The 26,059-nt window shown below is 38.6% G+C and overlaps 1 protein-coding gene across 2 annotated transcripts in view; it reads right to left on the bottom strand.

The window, feature by feature from the left end:
- Positions 1 to 3,116: 3,116 nt before the first annotated feature.
- Positions 3,117 to 26,059, bottom strand: part of KCNJ3 (potassium inwardly rectifying channel subfamily J member 3) — a 207,194-nt gene continuing 184,251 nt past the window's right edge. Inside the window, exon 3 of one of the 2 annotated variants that reach the window (XM_084642903.1) lies at positions 3,117 to 4,064. In XM_084642903.1, coding sequence (XP_084499029.1) covers positions 3,478 to 4,064 — 587 coding nt within the window. In that variant the 3' untranslated portion in view covers positions 3,117 to 3,477. The remainder of the gene's footprint in view (positions 4,065 to 26,059) is intronic. The other variant, XM_084642904.1, reaches the window with a different exon arrangement.

Below are 26,059 nucleotides of genomic sequence, written 5' to 3'. Positions count from 1 at the left end.
TATATGTTGTGAACTTAATTTTGATCTTGACTTGTATGAGGTGCATAGAGGGACACGCAGGTACAGAAGGTCAAATTACCTGGAGGCAATATCATACAATTTACAAGCAGTAACTATTACTGAGCATAGTGTTTCCTGAGAATTGATGACTGCCTAGAATTAATACGGTCATGGGCCATCAGTTCTTCCCAGCTGGTCAACATGTTCATGATCCAATATTAATTAGTTTAAGTCTTTCCAGTAACTTCAATAGGAGATGGATCAGTCCCAAAGCCCCCCCAGAAATGTCCTTTTGTGTGATCACTTTTGCTTAAAACCTGAATCACCTGAAGTCCTGTTCTTGTTTCCTGATTTGAAGTGGACCAGTCATTTTTGTACAGTATATGCCAAATCATAAGGCTACCGCCTCATCATTTAAATAATTGTACAAAAATCAAAACCCTGAATTTTTATTCACTTGTTAAAAAATATACATAGGGTACATCTGATAAATGACAAGTACACTATGACATTTAAACCCAACAATTTTTGAAAGTTTAATATAGCTTAGATAAAACTGAGCTTGCAGTATGAACAAATACAAGAGTTTGTAATTTTGTATAATCCAAATAAACTTGTACATTTATACAATTATAGATTGCATGCCAGAAAATGCAATTAGTTGATTCTAATTTGAATATATACAATTTACAATAGAATTCAAGCATAAATTCAGCAGTAGAGAACACAGACCTGCTGTGCAGTCAAACAGAAATACTTTTGTAGCTTAAGCACTAGGGCTGGGCAAAAACAAAACATGATGAAATGAGAAAAATGACTGTGCAAATAGAAATAAAATATTAACCCAGAATAACTTCAGTTTCTTTTTTAAAAAATTACAAACTAATTTATTCATGTTTGTTTGCATTTATCAATATTTAATCTTAACGTACATGCCACAGGACTCAGCAGCCTTATTCCCAGCAGGGAAGGGTGAATGTTTTGTGTTAATAAAGTATTTTGAATTAATCATAACTGAATATGTAGCAAAATATTTTGCAACGTCTAACATAAAAAGGACAGTACCGTCCAATTTCAAAGCATGATTTCTTCAGATTACTAAGGCCTGGTCTACACTACAAAGTGAGGTCAACCTAAGTCCACTTGTGTTGACCTAATTGTGCACGTGTTTAAACCAAAGCCCATCTCCTACCAACATAAGTGTCCATCACACAGCACCACCTCCCTGAGTGTCAGAGCCATGGTGGCCTACTTAGGTCGATGCAGTGCAAGTGTAAATACTGAATTACCTCTGTTGATCCTAGCAGTCCTCCAGCAGCTGTCCCACAATATGCATGTGCCCGCAACAAATTTGAACTCCATTGCCAACCTTCACAGAGACTGGAATCCCTTAACCATCCCACCTCTCCATTAGCACCTCCCATGTGATTCTGAAATGACTCTTCCTGATTGCCTACCTTGGCGAGCACACCTACCAGCTCACCTTTGTTGTGTGTGTCTGGCCATGCTCGCTCTGCACACAGATTGCTCCTAGAGATGCTCCTACCTGCAGTAAACAAGAAGTCTTGGATCTCCTTGCCCTGTGGGGAAAAGAGACTGTAAAAGCACAGCTATGGAATAGCTGCGGGAAATACAGACATCTATGTGCAAATTGCACAGGGGATACTTTAATTACCCTGTTTCCAAAAGTGCACCAGCTATACATTTATGGTCCAATTAATCACACTGACCCTTTTATGAACAGAATAGAGATGAGCCAACATAGAAATACTCATTGCCTGAAGGTACCCCGAAAGCCAGACCTATTCCTGAAACTCCAAACCAGATGCAGGAACCGTGCCAAAGTACCACTTCTAGTAATATCATAGCATCAACTAAGGAGCATTTTCAGATGCTGTGATGTATGCTATATAGAAGTTCAACTTTTAGTGGAAGAACTGAGACAACTCCAAGCAGAGGCAGAGGATAGGTACCAAAATGTTACTTACCCATGGTTGGCTGGAGGTACCTATACTATGCCATACCAGGCTGGCTCACCTCTGCAAAGAGAATTTAGAACAAAGTGAAAGGAAAAATAAGTTCAAAAATACATTTAAGAAGAGTTGACCTTTTGCCCTTCAAAACACATCTAAATGTATTTTTATCAGTTTAAAATATTATCACCATATAGAAAGCAAGAGGGAAAAATTCCCATAAAAGAGAGGGGAAAGTTGCCTAGATGGACTTTGTGGGCAATAAGAGAGCATTGACATTTTTTGGCGTTTCAGTAAATGATTTAGCATTTTTTGAAAATTCGGACAAATAATTCTGATTGAGACATTCCAATTTGGTTGGAAAACTAAAGCAAAAGATCCTGCAGACTCTTACTCAAGTGAGTAGTCCCTACTCAGACAAGTAATCCCATGATGCACAAGTAACAGTTTGTGCACACTCAGAATTATTTGTCCAACTTTTGGAGGGTGAAAACCCAAGAGTCTGCAGGATCTTTTGCTTTAGTTTTCCAATCAAATTGGAATGTCACAATCAGAATTATTTGTCCTAAATATGGAGGGTAAAAACCCAGTCCCATTGAAGCTAATTGGTATTTTGCCTTTGATGTAATCGAGACAAAATTTCACCCAGAAAGTCTAAGTAGTTGATTTTACATTTTTCTATTAGGCTGATACTATGGACATTAGAAAATCAAGCAAATGTGCCCATTTTGAATGTTTTGTTACACAAATATTATTAGTCATGAAACAAAATGATCTCATTATTTTATTTTAAATTTTGTACTTAAAATGTAGATATTTTGCCCAGCCCTAAATATTACATTTTTTGCTAACACCTCTTATAAAGTACACTTTAAATTCTCCCAGAATTGTAATGGCAGAAAAAAAATGAAGAAAATATTAAAGCAAATTATAAAATGGCACATAATTTAAGGCTAAGAAATTTGGTATTTCGAATTGACTAATGCTTATAGCCTCATTTTAAGAAAGAAAACATGCACCATAACTACTTGGTTTGAACAAAACATCACAATCTACATCAGAAAAAAAACACACTTTAAATTAAATTATAACTTGTCCTGAAAATTTCCTACTTATGTTTTACCTACAACTTACCCTTAAGAAATATAGGTGAGAGTAACATCCCCCTTTACATATTTTCAGAATATACAATATAAATATAGTAAGAATCATGCCAGAAAACTATATGCAAAAATTGTACACTATTATTGCATGCTTGTTGTGACACTACATGCCAATTAATATTAGCTCTCCTATGACCTCAGTCTGGACTTCAGGTCTTTCATCATAACATTATACTTACAGTACATTATCTGGGAAGAACACTGCTGTCCCAGTTTGCATGTAGTGCTTAGGAAACTTTCACCTTTTAGCAATAAGACTCTTTCCTGCTTGCTTGCTTTCCTGCTCAAATTGGATTGACTAGTAATTCAAACTTTAAATAATATCTAAATGTCTATTCTTGTTATGTAAAGCGATCAGAATTCATCTTCCTCAATTTTGGAGGAATTTTTCCCTCCATTCTAGCTCCTCCTCCTGACAATTTTTGAAGCTTTGGTGGCAAATCAGCCACAGACTGACTCATAGGATCTGACATCATCTTTGTAGTTTTAGATACCAGTTTCTCTTCTGAGTTGCCAGGAACTGAGCTTATTCGCTGAAGTTTCATAGGTAAATCCCCGATGCTGTAGGCCTTTTCAGAGGTTGTAGAACTCATCCTTAGCAGTTTTTTGGGAAAGTCTTCCCTTCCAGTCATTTTCTGCAGTTTTGAGGGTATCTTTGTACTAATGTCATCTAGACCATCTAGACATTCTACAGAATTATTCCTTTCTTTACTGTTACTTACAGCTGGTCCTATTAAAGGGGAAGATATAAGAAGCATTTCTTCCTGTTCTTTCACACTGTAGGGTGTAGTAGGGACTTCAAATGTTGCATGGAACTGGGAATAGTCTACTTTAAAAAATCCTTCCTCTAAGGAAATCACAGGGAAAAAACGGTGACCCCAGAGAACTTCATCTTCGGTATATGAAGTTCGGGCTTGACATGTCATCCCTGCAACAAAAAAGGAAATAAAACTCTTGATAAATTATTAAGAAATAAAATTGCATAAGTAAAATCTAACTTGATTTTTGGATGTGTAGAATTTTGATTTGTAATATGTCATATAAGCATATGTTAAGCTTTTTTCATGCATTTAACACACCAGTACTAATTAAACTCTGAAATCATTGACTAGCTATTTTGCAGATATGTTCCTGTATAAGAAAGATTGCTACAATAGGCCTTTTTGTTGACATTCCCTGCACATTTTGCATTTTCCCCAATCTAATAATTCTGTTGAATCAATTACTGTAGTCTCCAATATAGAGCTGGTCAGAAAATGGGGGGGAGGGTTGGGAGGAAGGGAGGGGTGTCACAAAATATCTGAACCACTTCAGTTCTGTTTTTCATTTAATTTTTACTTTTGTCATTTCATAAATTTAAATCCGGTAGCTGATCAGTGAACAGAAAACAAATTTCACAAGCATTTTTGAAAAAAAAAACCCCACAATTATTTATCAAAATTTGACAGCCTGCTCTTCTCCAATGGGAGTCATATGCAAACAATATTGCAGATCAGAACCTAACTTGGTACCAGTACATAGATTTACCACTGTGACTGGTACACCTAAATGACACACAGATTAGACAGAGCTCTGAAACCTAGAAATTGGTTGCTGAGAGCTCACAGAATAAATATTTATTTATTTTTCTCCATCAAAACTTGATAGTTGAGATAGGCAATTTTTTATTTCTGATTGCATGCTCCTTATGCAGACTCCTGTCCCTTGACCTGGGCATCCCAGCACAGTTAACATCCCTTTGAGATGCCAGTTCAAACCTGTCAACGCTATTGTTTCTGGCTGTCTGCATATTCTTGGTTCACATTTTTAAGTTTTCTTTGCAACAATGAGGGCTATCAAAAATTAAACCATAAATTCTGATATTATCACATGACTCCTCAATGTTGGGCCCTAGGCCTATAGTGCTTAATCCATAACCCAGGCCTTTATAGACCCCAAATATCTGGGCTTTATATCAGTAAAGTAAATGTGGTTGTTATCAGGAGTTAAGTACAGCTGTAATAGGGCTACCCATACACAGGCATGCAGCAATCCCATAGCTCCTTTGGGAATGGGTATAGCAGTGTGGAATGAGCATATTGCTTCTTCTCTCTCTTCCAATTAGGTTATGTATTTAAATTTGGCAACCCATCTAGTAGGCAATTCAGGCACAATACAAGACCCATTTATTTTGTTTAACAGTTCACTGAGTTTTGTTCTTAGTTGTTTTTGCTCATTTCTGTTTCGATCTCTGTAACTGAAGTATGTAGCTTCCCCAGCAGTGGACACTAACCAAAAGAACAAACTGCACTAAACAGTGTCGTTGTCCCACAAATACCAGCTACCAGAGGGACCAATAGCACTCAGAGTGTGGGTCACGACTAGTAATGGAGACATAGATATTAAAGGTTTAAAGAAAAATGCTGGGGGGGAGGGGAACCACTCATGCTGCCAATCATTCCTGTATTATTGCTTTATATTGACCTCAAAGCAGTGTACTTCAGTTACAATGATTGTTTATGTGGTGACAGTTCTGTTTCCAAATTTGTAGATAACAGTAATGTAGTTTAATGACCAGTTATTTAGATTAGAAATTAGAAAGTGACTAATATTGTTACATTAATGTTTAGCTGCGTCTTCGGGGTTTAAATGAATAGTACCAAATCTTGAGGGCTTAAAAGTTCTTGTTTACTCCTATCTCAGCATAAAAGAGGCTTTATTTATATTTTCAGGGAGCAGACCATCTGCAATGCAGAACTAGACACAGATTAGTCATCTTGCTATCCAAAGAACATTACCTTCTTTGGGAGCCAAGAACTCCCAGGTTTTGCACTGACATAGAATGTGGCAGGTCATTTAACCGCCCTTAGTCTTAAATCCCCCACAGGTAAAATGAAGATAATACATTGCCTAAAAATGCTTACGTTAACTACTAGATGTGATGATTAATCAATTCATATTTGTAAGCACCTTGAAGATATGATATATGCTAAATAAATGCCAAGTATTGTTGTTACTATTTCTCTGTAGCATTTTACAGGCCATATTTTTAACATGTTCCCCTTTGTGTGTCACTTGCAAGAGTATAACGGCACGATCATATGCCCACATAGGTAATGGGTTCTGCATATGTAAATTCTACTAACTGCACATACAAATGATAAAAAACATATTTTTCTTAAAGAAGTTTTATATCTGTAATATTTTAGAACATATTTTGATGTATTGGCATATCCCACATGATATATAATGTTGTTAGACATTGAAATTTTTTAAAAAGAAAGTTAAATAACCCTCCCAAAACTTGCAAATTCTTAGTCTTTTTCCACAGAATTTATATTCTCACTCTCACTCACACACGAGTAGCAGGAACCTGCACACTTTTGAAATGTATATTTAGCCAGATTATTCATAAAAATAATCCGTTTTGCAGAACTTGCTCTAATATTCGCTTAATTTCAAACACTGCTATCACCGAATACTTGATGTACCTGCCCTGCTCATCCAACTACAAAATCCAAACAACCCTTACTAATAGATTGTGTTTCAACTCCCCTACTTTACTTTGAGACAGCATTAACTCTCCACTATGTATTTTGCAATTTCCTTCTCTCTGTGGCCTCACAGAAGTGTGAAATAGTGAGCAACTAGGAGGAAGGGCTGTGTAGGGCTATAACAGAAGGGAAATCACTCCTGGAACTGGTTCTCCAGTCCCTTTTCTGGGTTACCACTGTCCATTTGGTATCTCAACTGGTGCCCTGTACCTGGAGCATGAGAATGGTCAAAGCCACAGTATTCTAGCATGAATTTGTTCCACTCCATCTGCTTTTGCACAGAAGTAGAGAATTATTAGCAGCTGCATGTTTTATAACAAAGACTGCGTATGAGCCAAAAGAGATCCCAAACATGGAAAACCAGTTAGAGGAAGTATAAAAAGAGAAGCATGGCAAAAACTAAAAGATGCAAAATTGACTCAAGGCTGCTAAAGGGCATGGCCACTTATATGTTCATGGAAGAAAACTAGCCACAATTCAGTCAGCCCATACATATTAAATGTTTATTTGTAAACATGACATAGGGTACCTCAAAATAGCACCCTGTAACCCCAATACTAGTGTATGGTTATATTTTGTACAAAGAATGCCTTGTAAGGTATCAGTAAAAGGTCATGATCTGCTGAAACTCATTGTTCTGTGGAAAAAATGCAGATCATCATTATATATGGAGTTATGAGATTTTGCTATATGATTATTATTGAAATATGTTGTGAGTTTAGGAGATGCCCACATCTAGCTCACCAGTGGCTACAAAGGAGGTGACCTATACCCATGTGGGTGTTAAACAACCATTATCAGCCATTGACCAGCAGGGGAACTGTAAACAAGAGATTTACAATTCAATAAGAGACAGTTATGCAAGCACCACACCATGGGGATTGCTCAACTCTGACTCACCAAAGCCCACCAGGACATGCCTGGGCCAGTATTTTTCCAGATACATGAATTGAGAGTACAAAATAGAGGACAGTGGCATCATGAGATCACCTGCCCCATCTACTCTGAAGGCAACAAGAACACTAGGAAGACAGAGATTTTGAACTCATGAGATTGGTCCCAAGCTGCAAAGGGAATTCAGCCTGTGTATTAAGAACAGTAACCTGCCTGCAACATCCAGTGGGGTGAGAGAAGCTTAATGAGTCTGATAAAGTTTAGGATGTAGAATGTGTGTTTACTTTTTATTTCTTATGTAACCATCGCTGACCTTTATGCCTAACACTTATGACCACTTATAATCTATCTTTCTGTAGTCAGTAAACTTATTTTAATGTTTTATCTCTACCAGTGAGTTTGTCTAAAATTCTTGGGGAATTTGCTCAGATTACAAAGGCTGGTGCATTCCACTGTGAAGCAGCAAACTAATGAGCTTGCATTGTTCAAGAGACGGTCTTGAACAGTGTAAGAAAGTACATCTCTGGGGTGCAAGGCTGGGAACTGTGAGGAATTTGCTCGCATTTCCTTCTGTACAGTTCATCAGTGGCTTAAAGAGCATTCATACAACTTTGTTGGCTCTGTCTCTGTATGCCAGTGGCCACGTGATAACAGCAACTGGAGGAGTTTGTTGCTTGTCACTAGCAAAGCATTGAGAGAGACACAGCCTAGGCTGGAGAGATAAGGGGCACAGTGGCCCCACAGTTCCAGGCTGTATACCAGGGGGCTGGGCATAGTAAAGCAAAGAATTTTCTGGGACCCAGAAAGGTGGGGAAAATAGTTTATCTGTTCAACAATGGCTAAATGTTGTTTTGTAATATTCACTTTTATGCACTGTACAGTACTATATGGTAATCCACTTTTATGTACTGAGCTTTTGCTAATCTCAAAATGTTTGTATTGGCTCCTGTTATAATCAAGTGTTTAAAAATGGGGTTCCTCCTCTCATTTTTTGCTGCTAATGTCAACCCAATTCCTGACATCATCCCAATTCACATACCTGAAAATTTGAAATAAAAATCAGTTTTCAACCACAATACAGTTTTAATCAGGAGATTTAGGAGAAATAAGGAGAATTGAGTGTAAGGAACAGTCTATATATTCAACAACTACATTTTCATATCAGTCATTGCAACTGATTCCCATGGTGGTTTGATTTGACTTTTTTTTTTACTTGCAGTAATCTGTGAACATAATTACATTCTAAATCTACCAACATATTTTGCAACTCTGTTAATTGCTATTTTACACTATTATTACAAACAGTAGGAATGGCTAGTTTTGGGTAAGATACACAGACATGAGCAAACGTCCTTGTTTTAGACAGCAACAAAGGACAACACTCAAAAATGAGAAATAAAGTTAAATGAAGGCTTTGAAAGGTTAAAAAAAACGCACACACTATTGTCAGAATATAATCTTTGACAAAGCCTTACCAAATCCACCCCGTTTTGCTGATTAACAGTCTTTCCTGGAAACATATCTTTCATTTTCAAATTAATTATAATAATGCAAACAGGTATGCTTCAGTGCATCATACTAATATTATTCTGCCAGTTTTGTTTTAGTTCTTTTCATGGTCATTTCAGCTTTTTATTAAAATGAGGAAAAAGAAAGCATGATATCTAAGTCCTGCTGCACAACAAATCTTCAACCATAAACATCTTCCACTCAGGTAAGATATATTATTTATACACAGTGATTTTCTTTCTAATTATGTCTCATGTATATAAATTAGATTGATGACCTGCTTTCTTTTTATCCCAGGGCCTTTCAATTTTTATTATGAATTTACCATGGGAAAGAATCACATCACACAACAGATCGCGAAACACATTTTAGAAGAGTGTTAATTATGTCGAATACATGGCCCATCTGTGTCCTTTATTCTGCAGTTGTTCATTATCTATGGAGGCACAGCCAAAGAACAATCCGAACAACAGGACCTTCATCTTCAGCTTCTTTTTATCTCATGTTAGCTAGGGAACTCATTAGTAGATGGGTGTTTGTCAGCAATATATGGAAAATGAATACAGCAGCACTGGAAATTAGATCTATGATTACTGTAAACATCATGGTTGTTTAGCTCTGCTGACCTTTTGTTTAGTGTAGTTAACAAATTACATAAAATGTAAATATCTCTTTACAAAAGAGATAATTGACAACAAACCCAAACTGTGGGCTTTGATGATGCAGTTAAAATTATATGTAATTCACTATGAAAGAGACACCTTAGTGAGATGCAAAGTAGGAACAGCTCAAGGGTTACTGTCTATGTACACTGATGACTAGAAACAGCACAGATATTACAGCATTATTTTTGGAAGAGGACTTGTATGGAGCTTTTGTGAGTCACCAACTCGTAAATTACAAACACACAAGTTTGTGTGTCATCAAAAATGAGTCATCTATACAAGCCTAACTCAGGCTTGGCCTACACTAGCAATTATGTCAATATTACTAATCCCTGAATGACATAGTTATACCCCTAACTCCTAGTGTAGACAGCACTAGGTTGATGGGAGGGCATCTCCCATTGACATAGCTACTGCCTCTCAGCAAGATGGAGTACCTATGCCAGCGACAGAAGCCCTCCCATCGGTGTAGGTAGCATCTCCACCTTGGCAGCCTTCTAAGTGTCAATAAGTCCTAACTGACATGCTGGAGTAATTTACGTATTTATTTTATTTAGCGTGTGCATAGTCATCTAACCAAGTGTTGGCATCTTCAGTTCTTCTAGGCCACCGCTGAACCCAGTCAGCAGGCATTCAGCGACAATGTGCGTCATCGTCTGTATTGCACCACAGCTGCACAAAGGGCTGTCACAAAAGTCCCAGTGATACTGGTTGGCTGCACAGAGACTTTGTCTGGTCCAGAATCTGTTCAATAGGGACCATTGGCGATAGGGCAGGTCAAAACCAGGCGGGCAGATTGTGGGGTCAGCAACGAGGGACTGGTTGGGGATTATAACAGACATCCATTCCGCTCGCCAGAGTGTTTCCACCCTAACAACCTGGCATTGCGGATGAGACCATAATGGCCGATGTGATGGCAAATGTGCAGCTGGTGGTTTAAAAAGGTCATTGTGCAGTGGCAGGCTTCAGTTGGCGCATATTTTCTCTAGTAACTTGCCAGTGGCAACCTCGTGTCTGACATGAGGAGGAGCAATATCGCTCAGAACTGGAAGCCATGGGAGTGGAGTCAGACACAGGGTGATGGAGACAATACGCATGGCAGCATGTAACTGCGTATCCACAAGTTTGATGTGTGCCAATCGACTCCACATTGGTACGCAGTACTCTGCCGCCAAATACGAGGTAGCAAGAGCTGATGTCCGCAAAGTTGAAGCATGGGCACCCCATGTCAAACCTGCCAGTTTGCTAAGAAGATTGTTACACGTCTTAACTTTAGCTGATGTTTTCTTCAGGTGGCCATGGTAACTCAGTGTGCAGTCTAAGGTCACACCTAGATAGACTGGTTCTACTTCATGCTTCACCTTCTGATGATTCAGATAAACATTCAGTTCTTGGGTTGTGCTGGCATAATGAAGATGGAACAAACTGGAGACTGTTTTTATGATGCTTGGCTGGAGGCGCCAAGTCTTACAGTAGTCATAGAATCATAGAATCATAGAATATCAGGGTTGGAAGGGACCCCAGAAGGTCATCTAGTCCAACCCCCTGCTCGAAGCAGGACCAATTCCCAGTTAAATCATCCCAGCCAGGGCTTTGTCAAGCCTGACCTTAAAAACCTCTAAGGAAGGACCTTAAAAACCTCTAAGGTTGTCAACTAACTTTATCATGTCCCAGTTTAAGATGGCATCAAGCTGATTAAATGTCCAGGCCTCGGTACTGCAATAGATGTTGTCTGCGTAAATGAACTTTTGTGACTCTGTTATTGGCAGGTCATTGATGTAAAGGTTGAACAAGGTTGGAGAAAGCACAGAGCGCTGGGGTAATCCATTGCTCTGTCTCCAAGCACTCGTCTTCTCCCCCATATGGATTCTAACTGCCTATTGCAGACGAACAGTTCAACGATGCCTGTGACCCGAGGTAGCAGGACCCGTGATACCTTCATGAGCAGGCCAGTGTGCCATACCACATCATATGCCGCTGTTAGATTAATGAAAACAGCGCCTGTTTTCAAGTTTCTCTGGAAGTCATTTTCAACAAATGGTCACATGTACTATGTCCTCGGCGAAAGCCAACTTGGTCAAGGCTCAAAATTCTCTCCGCGTCGGGTAATATGTGCTGTTCCACTGCCTTGAAGCACACTGACAGCAATAGTATGGGATGATAGCTTGATGCTTGACTTGGGTCCTTTCCAGGCTTTAGGAGGCCAATGATTTTTGCGGTGTGCCGTATCTTCGGTAGCCTGCCTTCACTGATGACTCTGGTGAAGAATTTCACAAGCCAAAGCCGAGCACGGGGCCTAAGGTTTTTCAGGAATTCTGGAAATATGTTGTCATAGCCCACAGCGGTTCCACACTTGATGCTACCCAGTGTCTGTTCCAGCTCTCTTACAGTGAATGGTTCTGGGCAGCTTCTGATCTGGTGTACAAGTTTAAACATACACCATTCATTCCTCACTTGTCTTCGCACCTGTTTTTCCAAAGGCGCTCTGGCCACTTTAAGTAGGTGTCCAGCTACCTGGTTGGGTGTCACTGTTGGAGTAATGCAAATCAGCAACACATCTGTCTCTAGAAACTACTAAAGAGACAGATGCTGCCATGCCAAAGAGGGTGAGGAAAAGATAGGACAATGGTCCTGTCCCCTTTTGGAATCCGCCTGCCAGAGGTTTGAGGAATGTGTTGACGCCTTTCCCTGGTTTAGGCATATGTAGGCCTCTTCTCTTCTGTTGAAAATAACTTCATAAACATCAACAGAAGAGCAGAAAAATCTTCACTTTTTTTTTTAAAACGTGAAACACTGAAAACAAATTAAGGGTTTGCATGTGAGAGAAACTGAACCAAGCTTCACATACAGAGTGGTTCCGAGCAGACAGTGTCCTAAGGGACAGAGAGAAATCAACTGATGTTTGTGGTTCTGAATTTGTTGTTTACTGGCTAGCTTAATTTTTATTTGTTTTTAAATAAAAACCCAAAGTAAAAGTTCCTGCATGAAAGTAATCCACGTAACTATGAGGGAGTTCTATCTTCTCACAGGAGACAGTTCACAGGTAGCAAACTGACCTGCAGATAAGCAGAGACCTAAAAGACTACGTGCAGTATTCACTAATTTGTACTGGCAGAAAGACTATGATAAAAGAATATGTAAGACTGTCATCTGATAGGTATCTTGGCAAGCATGCATTTAATCTAATTGCTTAAAGTAATCTGTTTTGCAACACTTGGAAAAAAATGATATTTCTTTCATTGCTTTAGGCTACAATTAACCAATGTTTATTGCCTATGACTAAGGAAAAAGTTTTACCAACTTGACTGGACTATAGCTACTGATGGATGCTGAAGAATTATGGGCTAAAAGTTCATTAGTGAATTTTCCCCTTAAGTATCTGCGGCTGCAATCTCTCAGGACTGTAACTGAGTAACTAAAAAGAACATTTTAACTGAAATATTTAAGTGACCCAATTATAACCAAATGCATTGTTTTTCAGAATTTCCGGGAGCTACATTTTACAGCCAGATGGCTTTAAAGAAAGCTGTGGTGAGATGGCATAAAGAGTCTTCTCAATGGTTTCTTTTGTTCTATTATATGTGCCCACTCTGTTCAGTTGCTTACATGATGTGACAAAGTCTTATACCAGTACATAAAGTGGCCAGATGTAACTTAGGTAAATATAGTATAATTCCAGTTATCCCAAATTCTTTTATCTGAAAATCCTCGTTATCTGAATCCATCAGTGCATCCCTCATGTAGCCCTACATTAGTTAATCAGTGCTGTTCATCGGAATGCCTGGATATCTGAAACTTTTGATGTCCACCAGGCCATTTGGACACTATCCTACAGGACAAGAAAAGCAATTATCATACGTAATAGAGAATCAAAAGCAACCGGTATTCAAATGTGAAAAGATGGTCAAATAATACATTTTGTAAACTAGCTTTAATAGCTATCTTCTTTGATAGTACAAAATGTTTGAATCTGTTCCCTCATGCAAAGTGTTAAGAGTCACCAATGTGCAAAAATCTTGGCCAAAGAAATCATGTCATTGGGTTCATGTAAATGTATGGGGGTTCACTGTGTGAGAACAGATCTCTAGACCTGAAGTGGTTTTATACTGAGAGGAGGAACATCATCCCTGTGCTGAGAGCTGGCACATGCCCTATGTATCATTTAAGTCTCTCTTACATGGGACTAATGTATGTTCAGTAGGCCTTGTGCTGGCCTACTGCACAGAGGTGAATTTCACTCCTAATGAGAAAAGGCTCTAATAGTTTATGGACAACTTGATGCAACAGGAATACAATACCCTGCAAGGTTCTGCGGCTCACAGCTTTAAAGAGTGCAGATACCTTGATCATAAAACATATCACACTGTTTGAATATTTATTGCCATTGATTCTACATCACATACAGCTCTATCTTTACATGTAGGGTAATGAAAAAGCCCAGCTAAATCATTTATCTCAATTCAGTTTTGCTGCTTTCTAAACTAGGATAAAACTTGGTTTATACCTATTGTAAGGAAAAGTATGTTAATAACAACAGTGTGCAATCAGGTTAGCATGAGGATAGATAATATAACATCACAAGGAAATATCTGTTTTTGAACAAATAGCCTCTAATAAAACAGAACAGTTTTAAGTGGTCTTGGTTTAATCATGTTTGAGGTCATTTTTTATAGTTATAGACTAGTAAACATTTTTAATTGTTGCCTAAGGGAACAGTATAAATGCAATTTTTAACATTATAACGAAATTACTTCAGTTTACTTTACCAATTAAATTATAAGACTGTGTTAAAATACCCATCAAAGTCCAGTAACACAAATTCATTTTTGGTAATCTCTTCTCTTCTCTCTACCCCCACCCACCCACTGCGAGGTGGACAAGCCAATGAGTGCTTCCTGAAGGCTCCAACTGTCAGCATGTTACAACCATTTAAGATTCACCCAGATACAAAACAGGTCCTCAGACACTATGGTGATGAGCGCCAAATGCATATCCGCAATAATCTCTTTATCTTTCTGTGTTCCATTGTCACATATACATAGCTTTATGTTAATTACACACCTAGGCATAGTCCTGTTCCCACTGAAATCAACAAGAGAAAATCAGTCACTAAGGATGTGGAGTCACATAGAAGTGCTACCTCTCATTTCAGGAGGGTTAACTGTTCTCTGAACCATACGTACAAATCCCTTTGAATTCCATTGAAGTAGCGCACACACAAGAATTTATAAGGAGAATTTGATCTACAAAGTTCTTTGTCCATTGTTAATATGCTTGTTGCAATATGCCCTTTAGATTTTCTTCAAGTCATATATGTGAAGACATGTAGCCTGAATATTGCAATTAGTAGTCAATCTTGCATAAATTACTCTAGAATGTATAGCTAAAATTTATCAGTACATAACAAATAGCTAACTGAAAATTTGCATATGCCTGTGTTATCTTTATTGTCCCCCAAAATAATAAGCAAAACAAATTCCTCAGTAAAGTAGTCTGCACACTGGACAAACTATTTAGTGTGAAACAGCCATGCCATTTACAGTCTTTTAAAACTTTCTTCTATCACAACCAACAGTAGAACTGTGAGGATTGTGTGGCCTACTTCTATCACTGGCCCAGGATATTCTGTCATCGAAAGATGTGATTTTTATTCAAAACGTTTTGTTTCAAAATATAGGTTAATTTTTTTTGCATTATTTTAAAATAATGTCCTCCACTGACAGAAATTCAGATATTCTTTTTTTATGTCTACAGACGCAAGAGAGATTAAATAACATTTGCAACTCAGCAATTGTTTAGAATAGACTTTTTCCTTTCTAAAGTCACAGGGAGTAAGCATACCGTTTCACAGTTGTGTTACTTATACACATTTGAGCTGCAAATAAACCACATCAGGCAATACTCTACACTACTTCAGAATTTCTCTTTGCTATTCACAGGAAACAACAAAATATCATGCAGAGAGTATTCTGTGTTTTAATATTTCTATTTACTTAAAATATGCCTGTTATGCTGAAACAAAGACTATACCGACCATGTTAAAGCCAACGGGTGTGCCAGGCACTCTCAAACTCAATTGAACGAGCAATGAAACCCCTTTAGTTAAACAGCTTCATTACCTGAGGGACTAAATTGCATGGCTTAAGTAGGGCTAACCCAGGTTGATTACATTAACTGGGGCTAGGATACTAATTGTAGGCAAAATGCCAAGAGATGTAGTTGTGAGCATGACCCTTCAAGGAAGCAGAGAGACAGAGCTTCTTGGGCACAGAGGTCACTGGAGTGGCAGATTTAGGGATGTCTGAGCAAGGAAAATGCCTGCTGTTTATATGTTTCTATGGGGTTCAGGGAAACAGGACTTCATGTGCATTTTTTGTAAACAACAAAGATTACATCAAAAGTTTTTCTGATTCCTTGTCTCCCCAATAGCTCATCCTGTCAGAAATAACTCTACAGAGCCACCAATATTGGTTAACCACTCAGGTCAAATACACAACATTGCCTATCTGAGCACATATACAGAGTTAAATAAAATTCATATAAAAGTTAAACTAATATCCATAACCAAAACTGTCGCAAACCAACACAATCTAAAAGTCTTCCACAACCTCACCCCTTCTTTGGGTTTAATATTGCAAGAGAAATTCTGAAGCAGTGTAGAAAATCCGGACAGGTCATGGGCAATAAACAAAAGTTCATATAAGCTGTGACCTGTCTGTGACTTTTGCTGCTGCTGCGGCTCTATGGATTCCCCACACCACCATGGTGGCTGGGAGCTGTGGGGTTCCCCCTCTGCCCATGGCAGCTGGAAGCTGCACCCAGCTGGGAGCTGCAGAGTGACCACTTTTCCCAAAGAGAAAATGGATTCTGTGACTTCCATGACCTCTGTGACATAAACGTAGCCTTATTCATTACTACTCATTCTCCCCACCTGGGGAGATGTGGTAAGTTTCTCAGAGGTCGATTGAGGTCCATCTCCCTTTAAAGGGATCACCCATCCTGTGACAGAGACAATGCCCTCTCCCAAAACAATAGCTGAAGATTGATTCTTAAGATCAGTCAGCTGTAAGGGTCTGTATCAAGGAACTGAGATTAACAGAAATATATCTATAGTATTGAGGTTCAACCCATGTAAACATCCCCTTAGGCAGAGTTTCAATTCACTTACCATTCCAAGGAATATATCAAACTCCATTTTTCAAGCTGGGTAGGAAGGAGCTATAATACTCTAACAACACAGGCCTACTTCAGCTACCAGTTTGCCTTTCTCCACAGTGGCAACCCATATTTATAGGATTGCTATTTCCGTTCCATTGGATGGAGCAAAAGAAAAGTACCTTGTGACGTAACCACAGACCCAAAAGGACAACTGATCACACTGTGATGCAAAGTCCAAGTTAGGAAGCTGATCCAGAGAGACCACCTTTCTTTGAAACTGAAGCCAAAAGCAATATGATATCTTATGATCTCAGAGTTCATTAAATAACAAATCAGTGAATGAGAAAGGAAAAAAACTTTTTGGTAAAGAAACCAGTTTAAATGTGAATTTATATTTTAAGTAGGGCTGTCGATTAATTAGAGTTAACTCAGGCAATTAACTAAAAAAATGTAATCATGATTAATTTCACTGTTAAACAATAGAATACCAATTGAAATTTATTCAATATTTTTGCATGTTTTTCTACATTTTCAAATATATTTATTGCTATTACATCACAGAATACAAAGCATGCAATGCTCACTTATGTTCTGATTTTTATTACAAATATTTGCAACTGTAAAAATGATAAACAATAAATAGTATTTTTCAATTCACCTCTTATAAGTACAGTAGTGCAATCTCTTTATCGTGAAAGTGTAACTTACAAATGTAGATTTTTTTGTTACATAACTGCTCTCAAAAATAAAACAGTGTAAAATTTTAGAGCTTACAAATCCACTCAGTCCTACTTCTTGTTCAGCCAATCACTAAGACAAACAAGTTATGGAAGATACTACTGCCTGCTTCTTATTTACGTCACCTGAACAAGAGAACAGGTGTTCACATGGCACTTTTGTAGCTGGCATTGCAAGGTATTTACGTGCCGGATGTGCTAAACATTTGTATGCCCCTTCATGCTTTGGCCACCATTGCAGAGGACATGCTTCCATGCTGATGATGTCCATTAAAAAAATAATGCATTAATTAAATTTGTGACTGAACTCCTTGGCGGAAAATTGTATATCTCCTAGTGTGTTTTACCCACATTCTGTCATATATTTCATGTTATAGCAGTCTCGGATGGTGACCCAGCACGTTTGTTTTAAGTACACTTTCAAAGCAGATTTGACAAAATGCAAAGAAGGTACCAATGTGAGATTTCTAATAATAGCTACAACACTTGACCCAAGGTTTAAGAATCTGAAGTGTCATCCAAAATCTGAGAGGGATGAGGTGTGGGACATGCTTTCAGAAGCCTTAAAAGAGCAACACTCTGATGCGGAAACTACAGAATCCAAACCTCAAAAAAGAAAATCAACCTTCTGCTGGTGGCATCTGACTTGGATAATGAAAATCAACATGTGTCGGTCCACACTGCTTTGGGTTGTTATCAAGCAGAACCCATCATCAGCATGGACACATGGAATGGTGGTTGAAGCATGAAGGGACATGTGAATCTTTATCGCATCTGGCACATAAATATCTTGCAACACCAGTTACAACAGTGCCATGTGAATGCCTGTTCTCACTTTCAGGCAACATTGTAAACAAGAAGTGGGCAGCATTATCTCCTGCAAATGTAAACACACTTGTTTGTCTGAGCAATTGGCTGAAGTAGGACTGAGTGGAGTTGTAGGCTCTAAACTTTTACATTGTTCTATTTTTTTTACATAATTCTACATTTGTATGTTCAAGTTTCATGATAACGAGATTGCACTACAGTACTTGTATTAAGTGAATTGAAAAATACTATTTCTTTTGTTTTTTATAGTGCAGATATTTATCAAACATAAATATAAAGTGAGCACTGTACACTTTGTAGTCTGTGTTGTAATTGAAATCAATATATTTGAAAATGTATACAACATCCAAAAATATTTAAATAAATGGTATTCTATTATTGTTTAACAGCATGATGAATCGCGCAATAAATTTTTTTCAATCGCTTGACAGCCCTAATTTTAAGTGCTTTTTAATAATTAGTTGGTGCCTCAGATCTTTAAATGTAACCAACAAAAGCCCTCAGGAAGCCACTGTGATGCTAATGTCCAGTAAGAGCTAAACACTGAAACTTTTTTCTGTTTGAAAGTACTTGATCCTACACAGATTCTGAATATTATCAAAATATCAGTTAAAGTAAGGCTGCTTTGTCCTCCGCACATGGATGAATAGCTGACTACTTACAGTACATATATTTATAAGGACAATGACAAATAAAAGAATAGTACAGAGCACTGAGGAATTCTTCTCATAATTGCAATCAACTGATAATTTTGTCCGATTCCTTAAACAAATTCTTATTTCCCAAACAAGTAAGGCAAATTATTCCAAATTAGAGTTCCAAAGCCAGAGATTTCAACTTAATCAATAGTTTTGAACTATCAATAGCAGCAAAAGCCACAAAAAAGTTTATAACAGTACTGGTAGCATGTGTATGACTAATAGTACTATAGAAGTCTTCTGTTAGTCAATACAGTGAAGATTTGGAATGCTTTGATAAAAATTGTTTGAATAGGAATGAAATTAAAACATATATTTTTGCAATATTTCATAAATGATACATTTTTGAAAGACATTTCCCCCGTGTAAAATAGAAGTTAAGAGTAGAACAATTTACACTGTCACTTTGTATACATGGAGGGGAAAATTTTATCCATGTAAGAAATTTACTATGCCTAGCGTGAGCCACAAGTGCAGACCTTTATGTCCCTGCAGAGTCCCAGGGATGTGAATGGGACATTGTGAGGGCGTCACAATCTGTGCTGGTGAATCACCAAAGGGTCAGGGCTTCATTCTACAACAAAAATGTCATTATTGGAAGACAATAAACTTTCTTTGGAAGAAGCTGGTTAAACATTTCAGTCTTAATGTTTTTTTCACATTTGCTTTGCATTCAAACTGATACTGTCCCATGATTTTCTTCAGTCACTATTTCTTTATATGATTCTACCAAACATATTCAATAAGTAAATTGTGTTTATGAAACTAACACTGATCAGACTGAAACCCCAGACTTTGGAATGTCAGAATTTATGACACTCTAGATTACTGAGTGTCTATCAAGCGCTGCAGAACTGATTAATGAGATTAAAGATTAGGGATAACCTTGCAGACTCAGCTCTGAATGTTCTTGATTTTGTTATTAAAGCAAACTTACTGTTACCTTAATATATTTTCCTTTTCCAGTTCCTTTTGATTTTATGGGAGTGGTGTTTTTTAAAATGCTGTGGGGCCAACAGTGCCTTCAGTGTTAACATGTTAATGGACCTGATTTAACTGTAACTGAACTGAAAAATTGCTGCTAGTCCTTCACTCCATCGTAGAGACCAAATTCTAACTGCCCACAAAAATGTTTCCATGATGTGCACATGCATATACTGCAAAAGCAGCAGTTACAAGTTTTAAAAGAAAACAAAAAAGACTATCTTGATATAGAATCATTGCTATCAAGGTGACACAGGTGGAGTAGGTAGTTGTGCCTTTGTATACTGTACTGGGCAGGACTGTCAGTTCTGGATATTTGAGAAGTGCTTCATCTATATTACCTTTGGATATCTCCAGTGATGGAGTATCTTCAACTGAATTCAGTAGCCAGTTCTTTATAGTCACTCTTCTTACTATTAAGAACAACAACATTCCTGAAGCCAAGAAGTCAATAGACAGAAGGTGCTCATCACCTCTCGAGATCAGGGCTGCAATATCTAAGTTTTCCTTCATGCTATTTCAAACTGTAATTATCCCTACTGGCACTACTTTGAACAGTTTCTTTCACTTTTGATGTTGACACCTTTCAGATATTTGCGGACGGTTATGTCACATTTTAATCTGTTTATTTCCAAGCTATACATATTCACTTCACTTAATCTGTCAACTCCTAGAAATCTTTTATCATGTAGTAAATAATATAAGAGGAGCAGTCATGTTCACTTAGAAGTAAACCCAAGCTACCAGAACTAGGTGCCCTCTCAGTCTTCTCTTCTCCACACTAAGCAAATCCAGTTTTTTCCCCAATCTTCACTCACAGGTCATGTGTTCTAGAACTTTGAGATCAAGTACATAAAAGGTTGTTAGCTTGTGATCCACTATGACCCGCAGATCCCTTTTTGCAGCACTTCTTCCTAGGCAGTCATTTCCCATTTTGTATGTGCGCAACTGATTGTTCCTTTCTAAGTGGAGTACTCTGCATTTGCCCTTATTGAATTTCATCCCATTTACTTCAGACCATTTATCCAGATCATTTTGAATTTTAATCCTATCTTCCAAAGCACTTGTAACCCCTCCCAAGGTGGTCAGTTGAGGCCTAATCAGCATGGAGGAGAGTGGAAGATCATTGAAGATCTCCTGGTTAAGCCAGCATGGTCTCTTGCCAAACTTCCTATATTTCCTACGCAGTGGGGATAATTTGATCTTGTGCCCTTAATAATGTCTCTTTGAAAAACTCTCCTGAACTATTTTTCCCTTTAGATTTGCTTCCCATGGGAACTTACCTAACAACTCCCTGATTTTGCTCAAGTCTGCCATCTTGAAATCCATTATTTTTAGTGTGCTGTTTTCCCTCCTACCATTTCTTACAATCATGAACTCTACCATTTCATGATCACTTTCATCCAAGCTGCCTTCCACTTTCAAATTCTCAACCAGTTCCTCACTATTTATCAAAATCAAATCTAGAACAGCCTTTTCCTCAGTGGCTTTCTCTACTTTCTGAAATAAAAAATTGTCTCCAATACATTCCAAGAACTTGCTGGATTGCCTGTGCCCTGCTGTGTTATTTTCCCAACAGATGTCTGGGTATTTGAAGTCCCCCATCACCACCAAGTTCTGTGCTTTGGATGATTTTGTTAGTTGTTTATAAAAAGCCTCACCGACCTCTCCTTCCTTGTTAGGTAGTCTGTAGTAAACCCCTACCATAACATCATCCATTGTTTGAGCCCTGGCACCTACCTAATTGCTTGAGCTCTGGCACCTCTTTCATTACAAATTAAGCACTGCAACTATGTCATAGTTGTTTATTAACTAGCATTTCTAATTCTTCCTGCTTCTTCCTCATACTTCTCAGATTAGTATACAGACATCTAAGATACTGATTGATTCCTCCCTATATTCTCTCGTCTCTCCCTTATCCCTGCTATAACGACCCGTACTCCCCTCAGATTCCAACCCTTTGTCTGCTGCTCCCATCAAACCTAGTTTAAAGCCATCACTAGGTTAGCCAGTCTGTCTTCAAATATGCTCTTCTTCCTTGATGGGTGGACCCCACCTATGCTTAGCAGTTCTTCTCAGAACAACATCCTGTGGTCAAGGAAGCCCTCCTGGTGACACCATCCTTGCAGCCAGGCATTCACCTCCAGGCATCTGTCTCTGCCTGGGCCTTGACCTTGAAAGAGAACACCGCCTGCACCCCCAACTCCTTCCACCCTTACTCCCAGAGCCCTGTAGTCCCTTCTGATCTACTCAGGGTCATACCTCACAGTATCACTAGTGCCCACATGGATGAGTAGTATGGGGTAGTAGCCAGAGAGCTGGATGATCCTTGTCAAGGTTCCTCCCCCACTCTGAACTCTAGGGTACAGATGTGGGGACCTGCATGAAAAACCTCCTAAGCTTATCTTTACCAGCTTAGGTCAAAACTTCCCCAAGGTACAATATTCCACCCTTTGTCCTTGGATTGGCCGCTACCACCACCAAACTAATCCTAGTTACTGGGGAAGAGCTGTTTGGACGCGTCTTTCCCCCCAAAATACTTCCCAAAACCTTGCACCCCACTTCCTGGACAAGGTTTGGTAAAAAGCCTCACCAATTTGCACAGGTGACCACAGACCCAAACCCTTGGATCTGAGAACAATGAAAAAGCATTCAGTTTTCTTACAAGAAGACTTTTAATAAAAATAGAAGTAAATAGAAATAAAGAAATCCCCCCTGTAAAATCAGGATGGTAGATATCTTACAGGGTAATTAGATTCAAAAACATAGAGAACCCCTCTAGACAAAACCTTAAGTTACAAAAAAGATACACAGACAGAAATAGTTATTCTATTCAGCACAATTCTTTTCTCAGCCATTTAAAGAAATCATAATCTAACACATACCTAGCTGGATTACTTACTAAAAGTTCTAAGACTCCATTCCTGGTCTATCCCCGGCAGAAACCAGCATATAGACAGACACACAGACCCTTTGTTTCTCTCCCTCCTCCCAGCTTTTGAAAGTATCTTGTCTCCTCATTGGTCATTTTGGTCAGGTGCCAGCGAGGTTACCTTTAGCTTCTTAACCCTTTACAGGTGAGAGGAGCTTTCCCCTGGCCAGGAGGGATTCCAAAGGGGTTTACCCTTCCCTTTATATTCATGACAATCCTCGACAATATCTCTGTAACATCTCAGATACAGGCTCCTGGCAGGCAGCATACCTCCCAGGATGCAATGTCAGGCCAAAAGATGGGTGCCTCCATCCCACTCAGAAGAGAGTCACCAACCACCACTATCCTACATTTCCTTGTGGGAGTGGTGGCTGTAATCCTCCCAGCCTTGGGGGTACATGGCTTCTCTTCCTCTACCTTTGGGGGCAATTCCTCATTGCCATGTCTGCATAATGGATCGTCATTGCTATGGTGGTGGGTTGGGAGTAGGGATGGAGCACAGCCTTCTATGAAGAAATAACCAGCAGCCAGTGTCCTCCCTGTGTTAGAGCTCTATCATCCTCCCCCAGTGGTGTGACAGCAGTCCTCTCTAGCTGGATAGCTTCCTCAGCCTTGGACATCTCCATATGAATACTTTCAATGAATTCCTCATGTGCATGGATGCTTCTTAGCCTAGCCACCTCCTCCTGTAGCTCTCCCACTTGCATCTTCAGATTCCACCCAGCAGACACCTTTCACACTAGACGGTCCCCCCAGCCTGGCTTTCTGAGAGTGGGAAATGCAGGTCACAGTCTCTGCAAATCCCCACCAGGATCTGGGTAGAGGAATCCATGGTTAGGTTGCGTGTCTGGATACAGGTGCAGGCAGAGGAGACAGGAACAGTGTTGGCACCGGCGATGCAACCTTTCCTAATCATAGTGATTATGTGTGTACTTCCCCTTCCTATGACTGTTATCCTTACTTTGACAGAAGACAGCCAGGATCTGCTTTTCACAGAATCATAGAAGATTAGGGTTGGAAGAGAGTGCAGGTCATCTAGTCCAATCCTCTGCTCAAAGCAAACCTTGGCTCAAATTTATCACTGGTGTAACTCCATTTAATTAAAAGTAAATTCACCACAGATTAATTTAGTCCCTTATGTCCAATCATATTGATCTTTTGTCCCTTTGTTCAGACTGTCACATAACACAGTGGTTAGTAATAGGGAGGGCATGCAGGAAAAAATATCATTCATACTGAACAGAATTTCCAGTCACGGTTTTAATTGAAGAAAATAAAAACAATTCTGGAAGACTAGCATGGGGTTTAGACTAGCTTTTTTGCTTCATTGATGATTACGTTATTAACCTTCCCGGTAACATGTATGCATTTTTCTGTTATGTGCTTTATTTGTAAGAAACAATTTAATTACTGAATAATGCATCTATTTGCCAAATTATAAATGATTAATTACAAATTATTACATCTAATGAGGTAGAACTTTTTGTCTTCAGAACGGAAGATCTATGAGTCTAGTCATGACTGAAAAACTGGATGTAATTACTTCAACTCAACCAGGCAGTAGACTGTCTAAACCTTTATCTTCTTGTGTAGCTAGTTAAGATTTCATGACATTTTGGCACCACTGAGATCAAGTATCTTATTTCCCAGGGGCACCAATGAGCAGGAAACAAGTTGGATTATGCAAATATTCCAGCACAGCACATTAGAATTAGATTTCACATGACACTTTATACAAATAATTAAATAAAAACAGAAGAAGTAACTTTGACCAAAGTCTTTATAGTGTGTCTATTGTAATTGCTTCTAAGTACAATATGAGCTAAGTGCCTAACAGAAAAACAAGAGTTTTGAAATTATTTGGAAATTTAATAATCATTAGATTTTAAAATGATTGTAATAAAAGTGACTAATAAGAAAATAACCTAAGAGTCATTAAGTTTATATGAGTTGCCATGACCATGAATCATTATTTTTATGAGCAAATCTAAAAAGTTTTAAACTGTCTGTAAGTGGATCTAACCTCAGTGACTCTAATGGAGTGGCACCCACTTACCTGAGGGTCTGATTTTTGGCTCCTCAACTTGTACTAACTCTAGTTAGTGCAGTTATGTTAAATGGTGTATTAGGTGGTGTCATAAATATAAAGGGAAGGGTAAACCCCTTTGAAATCCCTCCTGGCCAGGGGAAAGCTCCTCTCACCTGTAAAGGGTTAAGAAGCTAAAGGTAACCTCGCTGGCACCTGACCAAAATGACCAATGAGGAGACAAGATACTTTCAAAAGCTGGGAGGAGGGAGAGAAACAAAGGGTTTGTGGGTCTGTCTGTAGTCGTCTTGGCCGGGGACAGAACAGGAATGGAGTCTTAGAACTTTTAGTAAGTAATCTAGCTAGGTATGTGTTAGATTATGATTTCTTTAAATGGCTGAGAAAAGAATTGTGCTGAATAGAATAACTATTTCTGTCTGTGTATCTTTTTTGTAACTTAAGGTTTTGCCTAGAGGGGTTCTCTATGTTTTTGAATCTAATTACCCTGTAAGATATATACCATCCTGATTTTACAGGGGGGATTTCTTTATTTCTATTTACTTCTATTTTTTATTAAAAGTCTTCTTGTAAAACACTGAATGCTTTTTCATTGTTCTCAGATCCAAGGGTTTGGGTCTGTGGTCACCTATGCAAATTGGTGAGGCTTTTTACCAAACCTTGTCCAGGAAGTGGGGTGCAAGGTTTTGGGAAGTATTTTGGGGGGAAGGACGCGTCCAAACAGCTCTTCCCCAGTAACCAGTATTAGTTTGGTGGTGGTAGCGGCCATTCCAAGGATAACGGGGGTAATATTTTGTACCTTGGGGAAGTTTTAACCTAAGCTGGTAAGGATAAGCTTAGGAGGTTTTTCATGCAGGTCCCCACATCTGTACCCTAGAGTTCAGAGTGGGGGAGGAACCTTGACATGGTGGCACAGTGGTGGGATTAACCTGAAATCATTT

This window comes from Lepidochelys olivacea (genome assembly GCF_965140295.1).
Source record: "Lepidochelys olivacea isolate rLepOli2 genome assembly, chromosome: 11".
Lineage (NCBI taxonomy): Eukaryota > Metazoa > Chordata > Testudines > Cheloniidae > Lepidochelys > Lepidochelys olivacea.
This window is presented reverse-complemented; position numbering and strand designations above follow the sequence as displayed.